The 24178-nt window shown below is 31.8% G+C and overlaps 2 protein-coding genes and 1 pseudogene across 14 annotated transcripts; 2 read left to right on the top strand and 1 right to left on the bottom strand.

The window, feature by feature from the left end:
* The first annotated feature begins 6895 nt into the window (after positions 1–6895).
* On the top strand, positions 6896–11546 carry LOC129315098 (calcium and calcium/calmodulin-dependent serine/threonine-protein kinase-like). 4 transcript variants are annotated; one of them, XR_008594375.1, is made up of 8 exons: positions 6902–7721; positions 8001–8055; positions 8289–8399; positions 8653–8885; positions 9043–9250; positions 10144–10203; positions 10279–10541; positions 11266–11546. XR_008594375.1 is itself a non-coding variant. In XM_054958637.1 (7 exons), the coding sequence occupies exons 1-7, from the start codon at positions 6997–6999 to the stop codon at positions 10453–10455; spliced, it is 1569 nt and encodes a 522-aa protein (XP_054814612.1). In that variant the 5' UTR covers positions 6902–6996; the 3' UTR covers positions 10456–11546. The 4 variants fall into 4 exon arrangements, 2 of the variants coding, with proteins under 2 accessions (XP_054814613.1, XP_054814612.1); XR_008594376.1 differs by having other exon boundaries at positions 10635–11546; XM_054958637.1 differs by having other exon boundaries at positions 10279–11546.
* Positions 11547–12375: 829 nt separating this feature from the next.
* On the bottom strand, positions 12376–14211 carry LOC129315882 (cysteine desulfurase, mitochondrial-like; annotated as a pseudogene).
* A 1281-nt stretch (positions 14212–15492) lies between these two features.
* On the top strand, positions 15493–20533 carry LOC129315127 (thiamine pyrophosphokinase 1-like). Of its 10 annotated transcripts, none has more exons than XM_054958681.1 (8): positions 15504–15634; positions 16655–16859; positions 17002–17139; positions 17269–17363; positions 18185–18257; positions 18437–18538; positions 18689–18938; positions 20310–20533. In XM_054958681.1, exons 3-8 carry the CDS (start codon positions 17137–17139, stop codon positions 20432–20434), a joined length of 648 nt encoding a protein of 215 aa, XP_054814656.1. In that variant the 5' UTR covers positions 15504–15634; positions 16655–16859; positions 17002–17136; the 3' UTR covers positions 20435–20533. The 10 variants fall into 10 exon arrangements, with proteins under 10 accessions (XP_054814653.1, XP_054814656.1, XP_054814660.1 ...); XM_054958685.1 differs by having other exon boundaries at positions 18174–18257; XM_054958684.1 differs by having other exon boundaries at positions 18146–18257.
* Positions 20534–24178: the final 3645 nt, after the last annotated feature.

The following is a 24178-nucleotide window of genomic DNA, read 5'->3' as shown; positions in this document are numbered from 1 at the left end:
AGATCTAGTTTAGAATTTGATCCATAAGCCACAAATTCAAAGATCATCAACAAATTTATACTCTAGAACATTTATTATACTACTGACAACCTCAAAAACCATATTTATTCAACATAAATTCATCCCTTTTTCAGATCTTAAATTTTCTATCACTACAAACTCAGAAACCAAAGAAGAAGGATGACTAAAAAAAATTTTTAGAACACTTACTTAGTCTTGAAAAACTTAAAATTACACCCTAAATATCCTATTAAAAACTCTTACCTTAAAAATTTAGATATTCCGCACCTGCGACTCGCGTTCTCTCCGCCTCAGATCGCGCATAGGAAAAAAATTGAAGAAACGAAAGGAAACGGGTGAGTTTTTATAAAAATTTAGTGGGTCCCATATTTTTTTAATTATTTCTTCTTTCCTCTCTCTCCCTTCTTTTTATTATTATTATTATTATATATACGTAATGATTGCAGCACGTGGCGTCGAAAGCAAACTCATTCTTCTTCTTCTTCCCTTTTTTTTATTCACACCTTTTCTCTTTTTTTATAATAATAATAATTTAATAATATTTTTAATTAATTAATTAATAACAATTTTTTTAAAAAAAATTTTAATTTAGAATTATATCCTAAGTTAGATTTAATAATTATTTTCTACTAATTTACTTACCTCTAAATATTTTTCAAAATTTCTATTAACCAAAATTAACTATTAAAATTTAAATTAGGATGTTACACTTCATCACTGAACGGGTTAAATTGAATATTGAAAGGGTTGTCAACGGTCAACCTAAGGAGCCAAGATGTGGAGGGCTAGTTGGAAATGAGAATGGAAGGTGATTTAGAGGACTCAATGTAATTGAGATTTGCATTTACTATTCCATATTTGAATAGGTTTTAAGTTGTTGAACCAGCTTAATGTAAATAAAAATACTTGAATGATTGGCTTGAATGAGACTCCATAGAACAATTAATTGGGCTATACTAGGCCCTATGTCTCCCTTGTATATTGAAGTTTATCTTTACGGGCTCATGGCGCAAGCCTTCACAACTCTTCAAGCTTTTTTTTTTTTGAATTAAAAACTTGAGATTATATACAGAATTGAACTCACAACTTCCCACTTACATGAAAACTTACCCTCTTCAAGCATTATAATAAGAGGTTGGTGAATATAGAGTTAGGAAATGAGCAAACCTGGCTCAATATAGGCAAACTTGGCCCAAAAGTCTTACTATTTTAAAGTTAGTCATTTATTTAAACTCAACCCTTATTGATTCGATTTAAAGTTAGTTTTTGAAGATCTTTTATTTTTTTATTTTTTAACTTTTAAAATTTAATTTGTATATTATAATATTACAAATCAATTCTTTATAATATAAATTATAAGTTCTAGAATTAAAAATAAGGAATATAAATCCAAATCCTATAATATAAATATCTCAATTTTCTAGGGTTAAAATAAATACGAACTTAAATGGATAGCCCAATCTCTAACATGTTTTTTCAAAGGTTAAATTTGTCAGGTTCAAACACCTTTATATAAAAAAAATCAAAATTTCCAAAACTTAAGTCCTAAAGAAATGAGCTTAAATGGATAACAAGATAAGGTCAAACTGTATTTTTAACACCTGTAGTTAAAGACACTATTCAGGTTACATCTATGAAAATAAGTTTACAAAACTATTCAATAAAATACTTGGAGTCATCATAGAAAGAATTCCTGAATACGTTATATTGTATGTTAGTTTTTTTTTTAAAAAAAAAAACATTAAAGCATTTGCAAGACTATTGTAATACTGAGGAAGTATTTAATCTAAGAAAGGCACATGCTATTCACCGTCGTTGATGATAATTTTTCAAGAAGCATGGTATGCTTTTCAGAATGGACAAAACTTGAATGCCACATTTGTGCACTTCAAGGCCCAAATTGAATATAGTAAAAAGCTTATTTTTTATTTTCATTTTGATATCTTAAATTTTTTATTCAAACTAATTTAATTAGCAGCTTACAAACACCTCTTTGAAGGGGCACACATCCTACTGAAAATTTAATCATCGCCATATTTACAGAGTTTGAAATTGAGAGCTAATAATAAAAAGCCTATTGTTATCATATATAACTACCTTTGTTTGATTCGGTTTCAATTTATAATGAGTACAAAACGTTCATAAATTTATAAATGTAAGGAAGTAATAGTATGATGAGATAACTAGCAAGAAAAGGAAGCGTCCAACAAACAAAATTTAAAAGGTTGATCCCCCCCCCCCAAATTTAATCCTAATTATGGCATTCAAAATCCCAAAACCAAGTCCCTCATAGATTATATTCTCTTTATATTTAATCACATTTGTCTATCTAATTATTCATTTGAATTAATAACATAAAATTATTAATTATGATATTAAAATAAATATATCATTTCTTTGACTAGTACTTATGAGAAAAAGAAGGATGGAAAAGTTAAATACTTTATAAAATTTAACTTTTTGTTTAAATATTTTATAAAATTCATTTTTCATTCAATTCCCTTTCTCAATTTTCAGGTTTTTTGAATTTTTCTCATTCATAAATCCAGCAAATTTGCATATATCAATACATGAATTTGACTTGTATATATAACTGAAAAAAATATCAATTTCTTTATTTTGAACTTGTTTGTAATTTTTTCTAAAAGAACAGGCAGATTAAAAATTCTAGGTTTATTAAACTAATAACCTCATTCCCCTGCATTCAGGCGGTTTCAATTTTTTATATCAAATGAATTTGATAATAAATTATTTATTTTAAAAAATATCACATTGATAAATGATAAATAAATAAATAAAATAATAATGACAGTTATCCATTGCAATTTAACATTTAACTTAGAAAAATACAATAGTATATCCTTGTAACTGTGTTTTTGTTTTTAATCCTCACAGTTTTATTTTGTTGTTCACAATCCTTTAAGTTTAATCCGTTTACAATGTTAATTCCTATAATTTTAAAAATATACTATGAGTTTGTACTAACAAGGTTAATTTTACTTATGTACACATAATCTGTTAGCCTCTTTGCTACCATATATTCAAAACATTTTATTTAAGCCACACATGAAAGGAGACTATATTTTCTCCTTATACGTTACTTTTAATCTGATCAATTTATTTTGAAAAATTAATTTTTAATCATTCAATTTTTAATTTACTTATAACTCAATCCCTTAACTATGACTCATCAAAACTCAATTTCTCAATTTTTGACTCGTTTATGACTCAATCCCTCAACTTTTGTTGGTTCTCTTTTCTCATATTAATTTATATTTCATATCAAAGAGTAAGAAAATGGTATTTTAAAGCAAGATATAAATATTTCTTTTATCTCAATAAAAATCAAATTATAAGTGAGTCAAAATTGAGGGACTAAATCAAAACAAGTTATAGATGAGGAATTAGGTTATAAGTGAGTTAAAAGTTAAAGGATTAAAATATTAATTTTTTATTTATTTCTATGTCAGCAAATGGGTTAACAAAGTTACAACAAAAATTGTTCTATCAATGCCAATTCATGATTATTATGTATATTATTAAAACTATTTGGATTAATGTTATTGACAGATTAAACTAAAAGAATTAAAAAAATCATAAGAATAATTAAAAACAAAACGGAATCAAAATATAAGGATTTACGGTTATATTTTCTCACTTAACTTTGTCCCCGAAAATTGTCCCAAAAAACAAAATAAAAAAACTATTACGATTAGCTTCTCACCAAAATCTGATGTAACATCCTCCCATGTTTGTTTTACTTATCGACTTTGACTATCTGTATTTTTCCCTTCTATTTAGGCTTGGTTAGGTCCTTGTTTGTTCTTTTAATTTTGACTATGTTTCATGTCTAACTTTTATTTTATTTTCTAAACAATGAAACTAGTAATTTATTATCGATCCAAAGTTATTGATCTGAGGAGGTCTTATTATTATTTTTAATTACTATTTGAGAATTTCTTTTAGATTAGTCAAAATTATAGCATTTGACTCAGCTACATTTAGTTTTTATTAAATGTTCTAGCTAGAGTTATATGCTTGTTGTATCTTAACTAAAAATTTGGTTCTTATTAAAAAGGTTTAATAATCTACCATAAAATTTTATAATAAAAATATAAAATTTTATATAATTAATTTATTTTTCATATTTTGAATTTATATGATAGCAGGATTTGAAACCATAACTTTGTAGATAGAAGTAGGAATATGAGCTATCTCAGATTATATGAATTGATACACATGAGTTAAGATGGATTAATTTATTTTTTTATGAGTTAAAAAATTTCAACTCAACTTATTCATAGTAAATTGGTGGGTTAAATGAGTCAACCCACCAACTCATTTGTTTATTTTTTTCAATAAATTTTTTAAAATAATTACATCTAGATGAGAAGTTTCGGAAAAAAATTACTTTTGATCTCAAAACTTTGCTTGAATTTCATTTACGTGTCAAATTATTATTGGCATGGATTTTTTAACAAGGAAAAATTTAAAAAATAACCTATGTATCAAATGAAATAAAAAGGATGACCTAGAATTTTTAATTTTTTTTATTAAAAAATTTATGTCAATATCTCCATTTCATCTAATACAAACTTTTTTTTTTTTTTTACTTTTTCCTATTAAGAAATTCATGTGAGTATCTTAACACGTTAGCATTTTTAACACTATTTATGCCACGTCAATGTTTCTTTAAAAATGAAGATATTATAAAGAAAAATATATGAATTTGGAACACTAAAAACAGGTATAGGAACTTATATCAAAAATTGAGTAAAGTGCAGAAATAAAAGTAGTGTTTTCTCAAAGTTTTAATATAATATTCTATGCAATTTAAAAAAATTACATAATAAACATATAAGATTGATCAATTTCGTTATGATTCATTTTAAAATCTATTTGTTCTGTGAGGTTTTGTGCCAAAACTCTCTCCATCTTTTATTTTTTTTAATTTTCACTTAGTTTTTTTAATATGAGTACAACAATCCAACTTTAAGCCTTTTATGTTAATCCATTTGACTTAGAGTCATCTTTTTCAGGTTAAAAAGATATATTTTTATATGAGTTAATATTTTTTTTTTAATTCAACCCAATTTTTATAGTAGGTTATTATGACCAACTCATATATGATATAATCCAACTTATATTCTTGGCTTGTAGATTATGGATCCATTTCTTACCAATTGATCAATTTTTGTGGGTGATACTTCTATTCTTTTCTTTTGTAATTATTTGGTAAAATTTGAACTAACATATCTCAAACGTCAATCGCTTTCTAGTTTATACGCAAAATCTTTACCAATATTTTCCTTCCCCTAAAACCCATGATTCATGCTAACTTACTTTTCTGATTTGAACATACCTCTTCAGCAATAGAAAAGGCCAATTTATAGTGTGTTATAATATCTTAGAATCAATAATACAATTTTTTTTTTCAAAGATACAATATTTTTATATATTTTAAAAATGTGTATAAACTTTCTTTGAAATAAAAGTTACTGTTAACTTTAAATAATTATAAATTTTTTAATAAAAATATTCTTCAATGAAAATTTTAAGAAGAGACTATGATATAAGATTCCATTGTCTTTTGAGTTTGAAGAAAAGCTTACATAGGTTAAACATAAATAGACAATTTATATAATTTTAACAAATTTATTAGAAAATCTTTATAACTCACCAAAAAATGATTTTTGATTTAATAATTCAGTACAATTGATTTTTTTTCCTTTTACGTGAACTAACTAATTTTTTTCCATCCGCTGAAAAATTTCACTTTTACCTTGAAATTAATTTTATACCAACTGATTCTTGACACAAGCATGAGAAAAAAATTGTCTTTCAAAAGCGAAGAACTGTATTGTATGAACAATAATAAATAAATAACTTAAAAGGAATCAACATAAGTTGGTGTTTGCAAAAATTATTACGACCTTTAAAAAATAAGGTATCGAATTTGAATTCATGTAAATATAAAAAACACCTTTGAGATAATTAACCTTCAATTAGACCCAACAATTATCACTTAATCAATCTTTTTTTTTCGACCATTTATTATTATTATTTAATCAATCTACATCTATTAAAATAAGTTATTAAAATTATTAGTATATAAAAATACTTGCAATCCCGAGACAAGTGTTGTGTGATGTGAAAATTCACAATAAAAAATATCGCACACTAATTTTTTTTTTTCAGGGATCAAAGCATTTACAAGTGTGATTATGATCTTAATTGACCAATTTGACCAATAAGATAAAAATGTGATAATGATGAATGTAACTGACCAATCAGATTTCACCTAAAAATGTGATAATGAAATTAATTGATCAATCAAGTTTTATTCACTAAGATTTGAGAATATAAACTAAATTCACAAGATTTGAAGATATAAAATGGATGGATGGATGGATGGATGGATGGGAAGTACTTAGTTTAAGAAAGAAATCTCCCAAAATGATTGAATGTAAACAAGAACTAAGTAAAATTTTTTAACAAGACCTTTCCATTTTTTAACCAATAATCTAGCTATCAACATTCGTTAATTCAATGCAACTCATTATTTTTTAAACGTCAAATAATGCGTAAAAAATATACGCTCCATTTTTTTTCTTTCATATTTTCTTTTCTTTTTCCTTTTTGTTGATTAGTGAATGTGAAAACTTAATAAATATTAAAATTATAATTTTTATTTCTTTGGCCCATGGAATATTAATTAAACTATACTTACAATGGCAGTTGACTCTCCCTTTGTCGCATCTAAAACAACTCTTAACCTCTATACTTTATTCTATGGACCTATCTGAATTTCTTTCATATTTTATCCTATAAACTAATACAAGAACTCTTACAGGCTTACGTCAATCTTAACCACAACCATTTCAAAACGCGTTTTCAAAACCTTTTCTCTATCATTAGTTCTTTAATCTTCTCTTCCAGTTCCCTGCAATTTCTTTCTGAGTCTTCAAGAACACCATGGGAATGGAAACCAGAAAGCTCTCAGATGAATATGAAGTTTCAGAGATCTTAGGAAGAGGAGGATTTTCTGTTGTCAGAAAAGGAATTAAAAAATCAAGCAGTGAAAAAACCCAGGTAGCCATAAAAACACTCAGAAGAGTAGGTACCTCTGATCCTTCTTCTGGATTTCCAAGAACTCAAAGAGGTCATAATAAGAGTATAGCTGCCATGGGGTTCCCAACATGGAGACAAGTTTCAATATCTGATGCTTTACTCACCAATGAGATCTTAGTCATGAGGAAGATAGTTGAGAACGTTTCACCTCATCCAAATGTGATTGACCTCTATGATGTTTATGAAGACTCAAATGGGGTTCATCTCGTTCTCGAGCTTTGCTCCGGTGGCGAGCTGTTTGACCGGATTGTGGCTCAAGAGAAGTACTCGGAGGCCGAAGCTGCAGCTGTCATTCATCAGATTGCAAAAGGACTAGAGGCTATTCATAGAGCTAATATTGTGCACAGGGACTTGAAGCCTGAGAATTGCTTATTCCAGGACAGTAGAAAGGATTCTCCTCTGAAGATCATGGACTTTGGGTTGAGTTCTGTGGAGGAATTTACTGACCCAGTTGTTGGCTTGTTTGGATCCATTGATTATGTCTCACCAGAGGCTCTATCTCAAGGAAAGATTACTAATAAGAGTGACATGTGGTCCGTGGGAGTAATTCTTTATATCTTACTCTCTGGGTAAGCATTTTGTTCTCCTGAGTTTAGTTGTGCCAAGAGATTCCGAAGCAGATTCAAGTCTACAGCATATTTGTAGATGAACCAATCATAGATAGACACAAAAGCATGTCAGAGAAAGTATGCTTAACATGCTTGCATATCTATTCATTATTGGCTTGATGTAGATTAGATGCCTAAAGAATTTTCCAATTGTGTCAGTCCTGTCCCCTCATACCTTAAGTCCTACATTCTCAATATAAGACATCAAAATGCTGCAGATAACCTTCTTTGATGTTGCAGGTATCCGCCTTTCATCGCTCAGTCTAATCGCCAAAAGCAACAAATGATCATGACTGTAAGTAATACACATCTCACCAAGATTAAGGGTGTAATTTCTAGAATAAAAATAAGAGAAATGCAACCCCAAAGAGTAAATATTGGCAATGTCTCAAGACATCTATGTCAAAGTACATTCTTGATTTTTGCTCTTTAGTGACCCTATCAGAGACATCATCTATATGCATACACCCCGCTTTTTGTTCCGTCATAGTTCATTTTGCTTAAAAAAAGAAAAATATATTCTATCAGGGGAGTTTCAGTTTTTATGAGAAGACTTGGAAGACCATTTCCTCATCAGCAAAGCAATTGATTTCAAGTCTCTTAGCCGTTGATCCTGATAGGAGACCTAGCGCTCATGAGGTACACTTTAAACTTCATCTGTATGACATGTAATCTGACATGTCATTAAACAAAAATCCTGCAAAAAATATATAAATATTGTAAAGACTTTCACTGCATAGCATACCAAGAAATTATGATGGCGGCCAGCACTCCTTGTATTTATCGTTCTGCATCACATTATTTTAAAGCAGAGAAATTGTATAATAGTTCATCATCAGAATGGATGAGAATGATAAACTCTGCATACCTCGTGTGCTATTTCTTTGAACAGCTTCTCACTCATCCATGGGTCAGAGGAGAAATAGCTAAAGGTGATCAGATGGATCCTGAGATTGTTGACAGATTGCAAAAATTTAATGCTCGTCGCAAACTCCGTGCTGCAGCAATTGCTAGTTTATGGAGCAGCACAGTCTTCTTGAGGATTAAAAATTTGAAATCCTTGTTGGGATCCTATGATCTTACACCAGAGGAAATTGAAAACCTCAAGATACACTTCAAGAAAATGTAAGTAGTTGGAACTGATAATTGGCCCGACACATTGGAAAGGACCCATATATTTCCAAGCTAATGCTTAACCTGTTATCGATAAAGCAGACATGAGCTCCAATGGTCCAGCTGCTCTTCAACATTCATTTTTTTTAATGCTTTTGGATTTTGGCAGATGTGCAGGTGGAGACAATGCCACGCTCCCTGAATTTGAGGAGGTTCTAAAAGCAATGAATATGTCATCACTTATCCCTCTAGCACCACGCATATTTGACATATTTGACAACAACCAAGATGGAACTGTTGACATGAGAGAGATACTCTGTGGGTTTTCCAGCCTTAAGAATTCGAAAGGCGACGATGCACTTCGTCTCTGCTTCCAGGTGATCTTTTCATGGTTTATCTAGTTCAAATGCATGCAGATGACCATAGCAGTTAAAGAATTTACTAACTACTTCATCCATAATTATGTAGCAAATACAACATTTGAATAAAATGCGAAGATGATGTTAAGGTTTGATGAAAGGAAAAAAGGAAAGGGAATGTCCTAGTTAATCACTCTGGTTTGGCCTAAAATCAATATCCTCCATATAGATTTAAGCAATGTGTCAACGATCTCACACAGCTTGTCCTTTCCAGTCTTAGTTTCAACTAATCATATGCATGTTATGACAATTATCAGTTTGATTTCATGTCGACCACTTTCATAGCTGTCAAGGTCCATTTCAACTAAAAAGTTCAAGTAACAGTTAATCTCTAACATGCTCTGTGACACTAAAGTCCATTGGATTTAAAGTGCGGACAGAACAAATACCTGCCATACCTTGTGCTGAAAATTAATTTAACATTAGGCAAGGATTGTCCTCTTGACCTCTTGATCAATTGATGTTTTGGTATTCGTGCAAGAACTCTTTCAACTAAAAGGCTGAATCTAATAAAAAGCAGGGCCAAAAGTGGTTTTCATTATAATTGTAGTCTTCTAAGGTCACTGCTAAAATTAAGCTTAAATTGAAACTGAGATTAATCTAAAAGATATCCGCAAAACACGACACAAAGAAGTGAAAAATACCATTTAACACTGAATTTATTTATTATTTTAACATTCACATGATTCTTTCTGGTAAAAGTAGTTGGAAATGAATCCTGAAACCAATGACAAAATAAAGAAACAATAAAAAACTTCTTATATTGATTAACCCCTCGCAAAACCTATATAGCGCAAAGAAAAATAAATGAACCAGCTGATCTAATTTGCGTCTTATTTCCTGGACAACAGATGTATGACACTGATCGATCTGGGTGCATTACTAAGGAAGAAGTAGCATCCATGCTCAGAGTAATGAGCCTTCCACTCAATAAAATTATATTCCCTTGTAGCTTGCTTCTTTTAACACTTCAATTTACTGAACAGGCTTTGCCAGATGATTGCCTGCCTGCTGATATCTTTGAACCAGGCAAATTAGATGAGATATTTGACCTGATGGATGCCAACAGTGATGGAAAAGTCACCTTTGAAGAATTCAAAACTGCCATGCAGAGAGACAGCTCTCTGCAGGATGTAGTCCTTTCCTCTCTCCGCCCATCATAGTTTTGCCTTCAATGATGTTCTGGTTCTCTAATATTTTCCTTGAGTATTCATCCCATAGGAGCAAAAGAAGTGGACTGCTGAACCAGGTGAAGCCATGCCATCAAATTTTAAATTTGACAATTAGGAACTTTTGCCTCCACACGTCATACTAAAGCAACCTCCTTGTAACACCACTGTAGTTGCAGAAAGCTAATTACAAGTTCATCCCAAGTACTGTACTTATCAAACTAACGGACAAAGTCAATTCAGTCCATGCGGCAAAAGTTGAGGCTTAATATTTGTTTATAGCTTGAAGAAATATTAAGATGCAGGAGAGTCAGCATACAGATTATGCATCAGGAATGGAGCAAATTACCTCAAATTTATTTTTCTTCGCTTCAACTAATTTCTAATAAATACTAGATACTAGATTCACGCACCAGAGAAAAATGAATCAACTTCAAACGCATAGAAAGCTTCACACCATAATTTTTTTAAGGCTTTTTATAGGTCTAATGCCTTGAGGGTGCTTTTCACCTTTGACCACCTGGGTCCTGAATATTATTGTTAAGAAAAGAGGCCAGCAAATCATATTGACATAGGAATTTTAAAAGCAGTAAAATGATCAAAACATGACACTTTCTAGGAGATAAGGAAGTGTAAATGTAATGTTCTCAGATAGAAATAGGAATGGTTAACATAAAAAAAAAAACCCAACGGGAAAAACTCTGCACCAGGTACGAGGAAAAATCTCCCATCATTTACCACATATGAAATTAAGATTGTGCATGAATTGATCATCTAATACTTTTGTCTGACAATTTAATGTAGAACTGGGGAAATTTGATGCAAGAAGAGAGGGAACCGGTCTGAATGAGTTTATCTTCATTTGCTGTGATTTGAAGCAATGTAGGACAAATCATACTTGATGAGATGCACTGTGTTGTATAAGCGAGACAATCTGAGCCGTTAATTAGCAAAGGAACTTGTTATGTCCTTGTTTGGTGATAGTTAATTTTTGGTGCCCATATGTGCTTTAAATGCTATAGAGCTTTTCTTTTGGAAATTAATAGTATAGAGCTTTCAGATATGAAGTTATCTTCTCATGATAACTGTACAAGAGCTTATATGAGCATCTCTTCTATAGAGCTTTAAAATGCCATTTATTTAAAAAGCTTTCATTTCAAAGTGCTCAAATTTTAGGCAGATTATATCCTGCATTGTTTAGGAAAACCCGATGACACAAATCATATGACAACCTGTAATATTTTGATGGAACCCTCTATTCTAATAAGCTTTAAACAAGCATAAACCAGAAACTACACCACAAATGGGGACTGAAAATTACTATTACCGAATAGCAAAGTTGGATTACAGCGAAATAAGGAACTGAAAATTACAACGTACTGAAACAGAAACAGCACAAAATACACTCCACCAATCAACAATCACAAAATATAAGTCACTCACTTACAAACATACACTAAGCAGAAGATAAAATGATGAAGAAAGATGACTTCCTCCACCCCCAACCTGACATTCGAGAGGCCAGAGCTCTCCTCACCACTCTCAATATTCAAAATAATCCCCCCCTCTCTCTAGGCAAGGAGGAATATTTAAAGACCTAAACAGTGACTCTAGCACAGCCCTTACCCCTAGAAGACCCTTAACCATCACTGGGACTCTAGCACATCACTAGGCCATCAATTACTTTCTTTTTTCCCCTCATAACCAGGATCCGAAGGGCAAACATCTGAACCAACAATAATGTTATCTTTTAACCTCTTGCCTTCCTTGATTTCCTCTTATAGGTCTTAGCAAAATCATGAGCTCTATCATATTTACTGAGCTTTAAACAATGCATTTAAGTTATTATCATTGTGCCATCTTTTTACCATACTTGGCATTGTATGAAATCCATGAGTTGGCATAAAAAAGTGATTGCATCTCCGTCAAAGATTCAATTATGAATGAATAAATCACAAGAAATAGAAAATGGCATACAAAATAAAGATTCAGTTACAAATGAAACAAGAAAAGAAAGTCAAATTTTGATATGTTGTCAAATATGGACTATGGACACATACTCCATATCATGTCATTATCCTCTAATTTCAGCATCTGCCATGTGAGAGCCAAGATTGAAAGTATTACACCAAGTCAGCAACTGTACTTTCTAAGGCATTTATATAAGGCTACTTGAATGAACAATAGTTACTTATTTGGTTGAGCAGACAATCTATTTGACTATCTCCTGTCCAAGGGCACGTAATCCATAACGTCCCATAATGCCCTATGTGATGATCATGGCAAGATTATCAGTGTTGCGCCCACTGAATCTCCTTGAGGTTGATCCCTTCCTTCACCATTTCATAAAGTGGGCTCATTTCTCTCAACTTCTCCACTTGGTGAACCGTGATCTCGATTGCCCTGTCAATTTCTGCCTCTGTAGTGAACCTGCCAATACCAAACCTAATAGAAGTATGAGCCATGTCCTCTTCTACTCCCAGTGCCCTCAAAACATACGAGGGCTCCAAGCTCGCACTAGTGCAAGCACTGCCACTTGAGACGGCCACCTCCTTCAGCCCCATCAGTAAACTCTCCCCTTCAACATATGCAAACGACAAGTTCAAATTCCCTGCATAGCGCCTCTCCATGCTCCCATTCACCACCACCCCTTCCAGTTTTTCTCTAATACCGTTCAGTAGTCGTTCTTGCAAAGCAGAAATTCTCTTCTCATCATACTCCATTTCCTTCATCGCCAGCTCGCATGCCGCACCCATCCCCACAACCAAAGGTGTAGGCAACGTCCCGCTTCGAATTCCTCTCTCTTGTCCACCACCATTCATCTGGGGCTCAACTCGAACCCTCGGTCTCCTCCTAAGATACAATGCCCCAACACCTTTTGGCCCATAAATTTTATGCCCACTCAAGGACATCAAACTTACGTTCCACTTCTCCACATCAATCGGAATTTTCCCCAACGCTTGCGCTGCGTCGGTATGAAACGGAACATTAAATTCCTTGCAAATTTTCCCAATTTCCTCAACAGGCTGAACCACCCCAATCTCGTTATTTACCGCCATGACAGATACAAGACCCGTATCAGGCCTAATAGCTGACCTAAGCTTCTCCAGGTCAATGATACCATCGAACCCGACTGGAAGATACGTAACATCGAATCCCTCCTGCTGAAGATGACGGCACGAATCAAGCACACACTTGTGCTCCGTCTGCGTCGTTATAACGTGCCTTTTCTTGTCCTTATAGAAATGCATGACCCCTTTAATGGATATGTTATTGGACTCCGTTGCGCCGGACGTGAAAACAATTTCTTTCGGGGAGGCGCCAATCAGAGATGCTACTTGAGCGCGTGCGTTTTCGACAGCCAAATCGGATTCCCAGCCGTACATATGTGTGCGAGAGTGAGGATTGCCGAAGCGAGACATGCTGTAAGGAAGCATGGCATCGAGCACTCAGGGGTCTACAGGAGAAGTTGCTTGCACATCCAGATAAAGAGGCCTTCCAGAAATTTTCACACCTTTCATCGTGATTCCCGTTGAATCCTCATGGTGTGGAGGCTCAGCCGCCGCCGCCGCCGCCGATGTGGACAGTAGCTGGCGGCGGAGTTGATGGGTGGAATTAGCAAGGTGTCGCCGGAGATGGGAAGCAATCAGCTTCGAGGTCATTGGATTGGACTCCGGGGTAGAGACCCGACGCAATAGAGAGATTGGTGTTCGAAGTTCGAACGAGATCGAGCTTCGAGGGCATGCTATTCACGCCCTCGCCCTGTTAGGAACATTTTATCGTTATTTCATTTTTCTTTTTTCATTGTGGAGAAAATATATTAAAAAATTATTATTTCATTATTTCACTTTTCTTAAACTTTTGGGTTCAAAAAGCATATCCATGCCCTTCCAATTTTTATTTGGAAAAATATCACTGAAGGACAGTTAGGATATTTATTTTCAAGTAAATATTAAAAAATTATGAAATATCATTACATAATTTAAATATTGATTTGAAAATATATTTAGATGAAAAAAAACTATAATACCCATATTTTTTAATTAATAAATAATCTTTCATTAATTAGTAAATATCATTACAAAAAGTTATTCACTAATTAGTAAATAATTTTTTTAATTGACAAATAGTCTTTCATTAAAACCTATGTGTGATTTTTTTTTTTATTGGAAAGTCTTAGGCCTATATGAGACTGAGATTGGTATTAAGTTTTTTATATTTAATATGAAATAATGAAAAATTTAATCTCAATTTTAATTACATCAAAGTAGAATTACTCAATATCACCTACTTTTAGTATAGAAAAATTAATCTTGGATTAATTGTTTTTTTTAATCAAAATGCCCTCCATCCTCCTCACTCTTGTCTCTCCTTTTGCCCTCCACCCGCTCCCTCTCATCTCTCCTTTTGCCTTCCAGCCTCCACCCCTCTTCACAGTCATGATGGCGATAATGATGTCAACCACACATAGGCACAATGTTGATGCTTGAATTGAACCAGGAAGAAGAACAACAACAAAGATGGCACAAGGTGGTTATGATGATGGGTTTAAGCATAAATTGCCGGTGATTGGAAAAACAAAAAAGGAAGGTCTTAGTTAGTTAGTTGATCTACATCGCCGGTCTAAAAAGAGGAAAAATGAAGGCCTTTTTGTGCCGTTATAACCCGCATGCATCACTAGTTTCATCTTCAATACTTTCCTTTAATGTCCATCAGATGAGACAATGAAAAAACCAAAAAAGGAAAAGCAACAAGAAAAATAGTGGTCTTTTGTGCCCCTGCCGTGCTCTCAGGGAAAAAGGAAATTGATGGGGTGTGAGATGAGTTATAGGCTCTAGGTTACATATTTTTCTTTTAATTATTTTAAGGGTATTATAGTCTTCTCATTATTTATATGTAATTATAAAATAAAAATAAATATTTTTTTAAATATTACTATATATTAAAGATAATTTTAAAACCCCTCCTCAATTTCAATCTCAATGTCAAGTCTCTTTAAATTGAGACTTGTGTACAAACAGGCCTTGAATTTTCATTAAATAAATGTATTGCGGCCAATGATGTTCGCCATTAACTCAGTCATCCTCGCCTTGGGTAGAGAAAGCAGCCACGTACACAGCCCTCGTTCTCTGTATCTCTCACTCACTCGTCCTCTTTGCGAGACTCAGATACGGTGCGATTCCTTTCTCTGTTGCAGACAGTAACAACTATCTACGTTTTGTATCCTATTAATGATCGTCCCCTTGTTTTTTGGGTGTGTCTGGCGAGGTTTATTGATGTCGCTTGCGGATTTTGATGATTATGCATCGTTCAGTAGCGAAAATGGTTTTGTTTAGATCTTGGCGTTCAATACATGGGAATTGTATAAATCTTATTGCGCTTGCTTATGAATCGGGATGATATGGCTAGCTATAGCTGAAGTCAAACTGACATTTATTGCTGGTTTTCTAGTTATTGATTATCAGCATCAGGTCCGTGAGTTATGTTGCATGTACTCACATTGTCCTAATAAAGATAAATTGTTGTTGCTTTCTCAAGGTTTTGAAGCTTTGGAGCAATATGAAAATGCCCGTACCGATTGGTTTTGGCTTGTCTGGCATAGTGGACGTATGAGCTTTACTAAAAAGTAGTGGATTGTTTATACGAGATGCATCTGTCAAGATATCAAAGATAATAAAGCAGCAGCATTGCCAAATTGTTAGCATTATGTTATCTCCTAGACTAGATATCTAGTAAATCACTAAGTCTTATGTAGTGTCTACTTTGAATTTGTTTCTTAATGTTTTTAAGGGATTTTAACATCAAGTAGTTTTGTAATGTTTTTTTCACCAGTTATTCAGTTGGGTCATGTCTTCACATACATGAGAGTAAAAGTATGATTCACAAAGACTTTGACTAGATTCAAATTCTCTCAAGTATATACATGTGATTAGTCAGCATCTTTTTGCTATTTTTTGCCAACTACTTTTTATTGTTAAAATAATAAATACAAGATATTGACACAATTCCACGAAAACGTTGGAAAATTTTTATATACTGAAAAGATCTTTGAACTGAACCATATTGTCTACAAAACTTGAAGAAAATGAAGAAAGTAAAATTGAAAATTTATTTTTGGTGGTGTTTGTATGACAGAATGATTCCTGTAAGATAACTTTGTAATGGTTATTGAAAATAGAATTTATTTGATCAGGTATCCATATTGTCATGTGAATGAAATTTCATGGAGGTTACTCTAGTTAAGTAGGTTTCCCTGTCAACGGAAATAAGCACTCACCAACAAAAAGAGGAACATAATCACAGATGTGACCCTAGGTGGGAAATGTGGAGAGTGAACTTGTAAACTGGGAGGTGCATGTCCGTTTTGACTTGATGGTTGGTCGACTTCAGTAGTGGTGGTATTGGTTTCAGTAATATTGTTATTTTTAGTAACAAGCAGAGGGCATGAATAAGCCAACAAGGCAGATCCGCTGCTACTAAAGCCGCCATTAATTTTCAATAACCAATGGTTTTGGTGCTAATAGCCATCTCATGTTGCAGATTATGGAGTCCATGTCTCACTCTTCAACCTTCCTTCTACCGGTGATTCCACCAGAGAGAATCAACCTTCTTTAACCTACGCACTCATTATTCTTAACCAGCACCTGCCGAGATTCACTCCTCTGCTTTGGGAGCATGGTACCTTGTTTTTGCACCTCAACTCTTCACTCTTATTCTGTGGACGGAATTTGATTTCTTCTAAGTTTGGATCATCTGATGTTTGTTGTATTTTTCTCCATTGTCGTTTTGTGTTTTTCTGCACCACAGCACAAATATGAGTTTGTGCTGATGGGGGTGCCAATCGGGTGTATGATGAAATGCCTCTGCTTCTGTCCTTATGATGCCTCGCATGTTCAAACCAGGTTCATTTTTTGTTCCTAATAATTTATTAGCTAAATAAATAATTCAGTTAAATTTTTATGCCTAGTGTATAGTCCTTTGCCACTTTTGTTTTTTTTTTTTTTTTTAGTTGGGCATTTGCATTTTGCACATTTCATTTGTTAATTTAGTTCTAAGTAACTGAGTTAAACTATGATGCTAGCTCTAAGTAGATGCTAACTTGCTTTGTGCTACTTGTGAATAACTGTAAACTGAGAAAACATACGAAAGCCAAATAATTGTGTATATAAATTACTACTGTGTACGTTGAACTATTTGGCCAATTGTTGAACCAAGGAAATTTATCCATGCTATCATCTATGGAAGTGATCGTGCGGCAAATGTTCTTTTGATAAATTGCTCCAACTATTGGTACCCACGAACAAGGCACTTACTACTAGCTCATTTTCACGATTGAATTGCTGGGCATCGCATTTGATATTTTGTTAATCTAATCGTTTATATTACTGTTCATTGACAAAAATATAGAACACATCTTATATGTCCTCTAGAAGTAGCAGTCGTCATGTCTGTGAGTTGATTGATTAAAATATTTTCTAATAATATGTTTCTGTACAGAGTACACAGAATGCAATCTTGCTTTTAGTATCAATGTCATTTCATAATTCCGCCTTTGATCTGAGGAGTCAAGTTGGATTAGATTAGACTTAAAAAAAAAAAGTAATTTTGACTTTCTAGTGTTCTAAAGGCAATTAATTTGATGCTTCTTTTGATGACAGTATGGTTTGCTATCTTGTTCTTCCAGTTGCAGACTTCATTTAACAACATGATAGGTTTCTATTAGGTACGTGCCAGATGCAATCAAAGGTGACATGGACTCAATTCGGTCTGAAGTACTTGACTTCTATAAAAACCTGGTACGGCTCTAATTCTGTGTTTGTATGGGCTTTTCTTCTCTCATTGTAGGTTTATGTGTGCATGTTTCCCTACTGGATGGGATGAATTGAATTCAACTTTCTTCTCAACACTTTGTTGTCACTTGCTTTATTCTTTACTTGAAATCTTTCAGTCATGTATGCTTGTTTGCCGCTTGCAGGGAACTAAGATAATAGATGAATCTCATGATCAGGACACCACAGATTTACACAAATGTGTTGCACATATATGTGACCTTACATCAAATATGGATAAATCATCAGTAAGTTAAATCAGTTCCAACGTCTTGATTTCTATTTCTTTTATTTGCATATTTCATTGTATCATGACTTTAGTTTTCAAGGAAGCAGTCTTGGCCTGGCACTCTTTGATACCATAATTGATTTTCTTTATTTCCTGCAATGTATGGTAGTTAAGGATTGTTGTAACTGGAGCACTTGGTGGGCGATTTGACCACGAGATTGGGAATATTAATGTTCTGTGCCATTTCCCAGATACTCGAATTATCCTTCTATCTGATGACTGCCTCATTCAACTTCTTCCAATGAACTACCATCATAAGATTTATATTCGATCTTCTGCTGAGGGGCCGCATTGCGGACTCATCCCCATTGGGATGCCATCTAGTAGTTCTACTACCACTGGACTCCAATGGGATCTTTGTAAGTATATCATATATGCATTATATGATTATTATTATTATTACTATAATGATTGTTTTATTTCAAAGCTTCTAATTAAATTTAAATGAAAAGAGGGTTGTCTTAACCTCTCATGAGTGGAATGATAATTATTGCCTGTGAGATTCCACAATGAAAATTAATTTTTATATGGCAGTGGTAGTGTAGCAGTAAGAATTTCCTTTCCTGTTTTGTTTTTGTTTTTTGTTTTTTGTTTTTTGTTTTTTGTCTTTTGAGCATGAAATGGCCTGATATTCGGAAGTCATATTGGGTTTCAACTAATTTGGGTTGAGTTGGGAAGGACCAAAAGGGTAGCAAAGTTTTCCCTACAAGCTTTTAAAGTAATTGCATACGCAAGGCTTAAACCAAGACCACTAATTTAACTAGGGTTAAAGGACATTTTTGCTTTCAACCATTCGCTTAAAGAGCATTTGGTATCCTAAACCTTCATGTGGTACAGTTTTTTTCTTCAATGTTTGAAGCACCTTATCATTAAAAAAATTAACTATAACCGTTAACTGACTTTAAAATTGCAGGAAAGGATCTCAAAAATTTCAAAAAAAAGGATCCATAAAATTACACATAAATATGTTATAAGAAAATTAATATTAATTAAGACCCCTAAATTACATGTAAATAACATGATACAAATGTTATTTCTTACCCATGTGAAAGACCAAATTACAATTTTGATCACCTATTATTTTAGGGATTTAATCGATATTAATTTTTTTATAGGGTATTTATTTGGATTATTATGGATCCTTTCTTGTAATATTTAGGTCTCTCTCTCTCTCTTTTAATTTTTCTAGTCAACTAACAATTAAAATTAAATTTTTAACTGCAGGGTGCTTAATGCATCATTTTTAAAAGCTAAAGAGAGAAATAGCAACACTTGAAAGTTTAGGATTACAGGTGCTTCTGAGGAATAGTTGAAGGGCAAAAATGTTCTTTTAATTCATTTAACTCACATACCTCCTTAGTAATTGAGTTATTGGTCTTTGGTTGAGTGATTAACTACACTTGTTAAAGGATTGACCCAAAAACAAACAAACTGCACTTATTAAAGGGGTGATAATTACTGCCCCTGATAATCCACCAAAATTGATTTTTATATGGCAAAACTAGTCTGTGTTACAAAAGGATTCACCCTTCTTGTGTGAGTGTTCTGATGACTAACTACTCTTATTAGCAGTTTCTAAGATAACACAATGTGCTTATATGATGCTTTGGTTTGATAGGGATGTGATGGTTCTGATGCATAAATCTTTTCACTACTTGATTAGTTTACCCTCAGCTGTGATCTCTTTGGGTACGAATCTAATATCAAACATCTCATCTTACCTGTTTCAGATGAGACGAAGATGAAATTTGGTGGTTTAGTAAGCACATCGAATATTGTAAAAGAAGATATAGTAACAGTTCAGTCTGATTCAGATCTACTATGGACAATTTCTATCAAGAAGCCTAGTTTTTAGAATGACACTGAACATTTCATGTAATCGTCAATATATCTATGTAAAAAGATGTAACAAGCCACACGTTTTTTTTTTTTAACAAATTGTTAATTATTAGTACTGCAGAGCATTCTAGTTCATTGATAATAGTTGTGTAATATTGAATGAGAATTGGAATTCATTCCCCCCCCCCCAAAAAAAAAAAAAAGGTTGCATTCCTTGGCTAAATTATGTGTGAATGGAATTGATGGAAAATACGATTAAAAAAATTAATAAAGAAAAGAGGTACCATCCAAATGGATAGTTTCTTATAATAATCAATGCTACTAAAATCAGATTGGTCAGTTTAATTTTTTTAAAAAAAATGGTGAACTACTATTTGATGGATATAGTTTGGAAAAAGGGATAATTTGAGATAAAAGAAAAATGATTAAAAACAGTGATGACTTTCTATTTAGCGCACCGCAAACACCTGCGTTTAGGGCTTGTTGGATTTTGTTTTTTACGTTTTTAAAAACTGTTTTATAATATAATTTGTAAAATTTTTTTTCAATATAAAATAAAATGAAAATTCATAAAGGTTTGTTAATTTAAAAATAGTGTTAGAGTTAAAAAATAAATTGGTAATAATAATTATAAGCAATTAATAGTGATGATTTATCATAAAAATTAGTCAAAATAAATGTAATTTTTAATAATCAAATGTATTGTATTTTAAAAATAAAAAAATAGGACAAAAACAAGTTGTATTTCTTTTTATTCTTTTTTTAAAACAAAAAATAAAACTATTTTAAAAACAATTGAATCAAAAACACTTAACAAACTAATTTTTTAAATTTTTCTATTTTTAAAAATAAAAAAAGATTTTAAAAATAAAAACAAACAAACTCTACATATCATGCCATTATCGCAATTTTTTCCAATGAAAAGACTAAGTTTATTAAATCAAGAAAATAATTATAACAAAGCAAAGGTTCAAGAAGAACAGTTGAACTCTCTACTCAAGTCCATCAAGTTAAAAATTAAAAATGACAATTAGGTGCCCTTTAAAGACATTAATGACAATTATAGACCTTAAATAGTTAAAATTTCAATAACAAACCATAGTCCTTGCTTGTAATAAATTATTTTTTATTGATTAGCTTAAATTCATAACAGACTTTAATAAATTTCAAACTAACGTTACAAAAAGTTTCAACCATCTTTTGTTGATTTCTCATGCGATAGAAAAAATTCACAAATAACTGGCTTATGATTTACAACCGACCATTATAAATTCTCAATAATCCCAAGTGTATTTGGTAGATTTTGCAAGTGATTTATTATATATTAAAAGTAAGAAATCATAAGTAATTGGCTTGCGGTTAACAATTGATTCTCATAAATTCTCAACTAACATTATGAATAATCCCAAATATATTTACTTAATTTTTAAAATGGTTTATCCGTATATTGACAAGAAAAAATTAATATTTTCAACTAACTTTTGTAAATTCTTAATTAATGCTACAAATAATTTCAACTAGATTTACTAAATTTTTCAATTGAGTATTCATATTTTTTAATTACAAATAAGGATCATGGTTTTTTTTTTTGAAATTTTATAAATTTTCAACTGATGTTACAAATGATTTTTTGCAAGGTCCCTAATTGTTATTTCTCTAGCTAAAAACAACAAAAAGACTAGAAAGATTACAAATCAAAATTTGGCTTAAACCTTTTATCTGCGCAATCCCTTAAGAGAATGGAATTTTAGCCTCCTAAATCACCACATTCACCCTAAGGTATTAAGTCATATTGCACTTTTGCAATCACCCAACCCCCATGGTGATGAAGATGTTATTTTTTGAAAACCTTTTTCTGATGGAAATTTCTTTATTAAATTTACTTATAAGGCCTTGTACCTCAAAAAGGATCAAGCCAATATTGACATTTGGTTTAGAATTTAGAAATGGCCTACTTATGAAAAAATAAAGTACTTTCTTTAGAAACTTGCATGAGATAGACTTCAAATCAATTTCATAACTATTGAAGGAAGTACTTCTCATCAACAAACATGCACTTTTGGGTGCAACTCACCTAATTCCTCAATTTATATTTTGTAAGATTGCAAAGAAACTTGTAACATTTGGCTTAAACTTGTCAAACCTTCTAAACTTAATGCATTCTTTTTTGTTTTTGTGTAGGATTGGATAATTTAAAATGTGAAAATTAAGGCCAACAACTTGAACACAAGAAGCATCCCATGTAGAGGCTTTTTGCTTGAGTCTGCTAGAACATTTGGAAAGTGCAATGCAAAAGATTTATTCTAAAGAAATCAACTAGGATATGGACATTGCTTTTTCTAGTACTCATTAAGTTATCAATTACATGAGGCTTCAATCAGAGTTAGTATCCTTGGTTGTGATGGTAAAAGATCATAGGCACAATGGAGTCCTCTAAAAGCAGGTTGGATCCATTTCGATATTGATAGATCTGTCAAATTCAATGGAACTATAACTTGTGGTAGCATATAAAGGACAACAAAGGTAACTGGATTAATGGATTTTCTAAATATCTTACTTACCAGCCCAGCACCATGACAGAACTCTTTGGCATTTTAGAAAGGCTTCGGCTTTGTTGAAATGCACGATTTACTAAAATTAATATCCATTATAATTCTACGGAAGCTCTCTCACTTATTCATTGTAATATCTCTTATAATCACCCTCTTTTAGAAACTATTAAGAAAGTTCGAAAATTTGTAATGAAAGATTAGATCATTACCTTAAATCAAATATTCAAGAAAGCTAACAGATGCATTGACATACTAGCTCACTTGGCCTCCTAAGAAAATTTAGATTTTGTTATTTTTAACTCTTCACCTTTATGTTGCAAATCCCTATTATGAAATTTGACATGATCTGATTTTTTTCTCTCTCGCAAAGGTTTTCCATGGCCTTATAGTAAAAATATTAGCTTAAACCATAAAAACAAAAACTCGCTACAATGAAACACAAACAAAACGACAACAATAGTAAGGAGATCATCCAATGAGCTAATCCAAAGAGAACAATTGCCTTATAAGAAGTCTCATCATTGATTGATATATCTTCAATATATGGAGCATAATGATCAATAGTTTTAAGATGCTTCTAATTTATAAGGGTAGATCTAGGACCTTTGCCTAGTATGGACAATACTTAATAGATTTTTTTAAAAAGTATAATAATTATTATTTATAAAAATATATTTAAATTTTATACTATTAAGTATCTTATAAAAAATTATATTTTCCACTAAAAATTATAAAATTTAGAGCAAAATATATTGATCACCATTCTATTATATCTTAATTACACAAATCTCCCCCTCATTTTGAAAATTCATATAAATTCATCTTAAAATTAAAATATATATTACATAAACCTCTATTGTATACTTGATGTTCTATTTTCATCAATTCAACCGTTAGTTGATTGTCAAGTTTTAGTTTTAAATTTTTAATTTAACCAAAATGCCCCTCTTTAATAGATATAAAAATTATCTAAAAATCTATATTTTCAAAAAAATATTATTTTGTATTAAAATAAAAAGTAATAAATATATTTTGAAAGTTTTATTATATTATAAAATTTTAATTTTTGTCAAATTTATTGAAACTTATTTATTTATATTTTTCAAAATTACTAAAAATGTTTTCAAACATATACTCCCTCCGTTAAAAAATATAAGGCATTTTTTAAGGAATTGAATGTTAAAAAATATAAAATATTTTTAATTTTT

Source organism: Prosopis cineraria, unplaced genomic scaffold, assembly GCF_029017545.1.
Source record: "Prosopis cineraria cultivar Desert tree isolate PC_DT_omini unplaced genomic scaffold, ASM2901754v1 PC7, whole genome shotgun sequence".
In the NCBI taxonomy this organism is placed as follows: Eukaryota; Viridiplantae; Streptophyta; class Magnoliopsida; order Fabales; family Fabaceae; genus Prosopis; species Prosopis cineraria.
This window is presented reverse-complemented; position numbering and strand designations above follow the sequence as displayed.

Coding starts and splice junctions, on each gene's coding strand:
- LOC129315098 (XM_054958637.1), top strand. CDS start 6,997: ATGGGAATGGAAACCAGAAAGCTCTCAGATGAATATGAAGTTTCAGAG. Junction 8,056..8,288: donor AGCAACAAATGATCATGACT/GTAAGTAATACA, acceptor ATATTCTATCAG/GGGAGTTTCAGTTTTTATGA. Junction 10,204..10,278: donor AAGTAGCATCCATGCTCAGA/GTAATGAGCCTT, acceptor TTTACTGAACAG/GCTTTGCCAGATGATTGCCT.
- LOC129315127 (XM_054958678.1), top strand. CDS start 17,218: ATGTTTGTTGTATTTTTCTCCATTGTCGTTTTGTGTTTTTCTGCACCA. Junction 18,539..18,688: donor CAAATATGGATAAATCATCA/GTAAGTTAAATC, acceptor AATGTATGGTAG/TTAAGGATTGTTGTAACTGG. Junction 18,939..20,309: donor TGGACTCCAATGGGATCTTT/GTAAGTATATCA, acceptor TACCTGTTTCAG/ATGAGACGAAGATGAAATTT.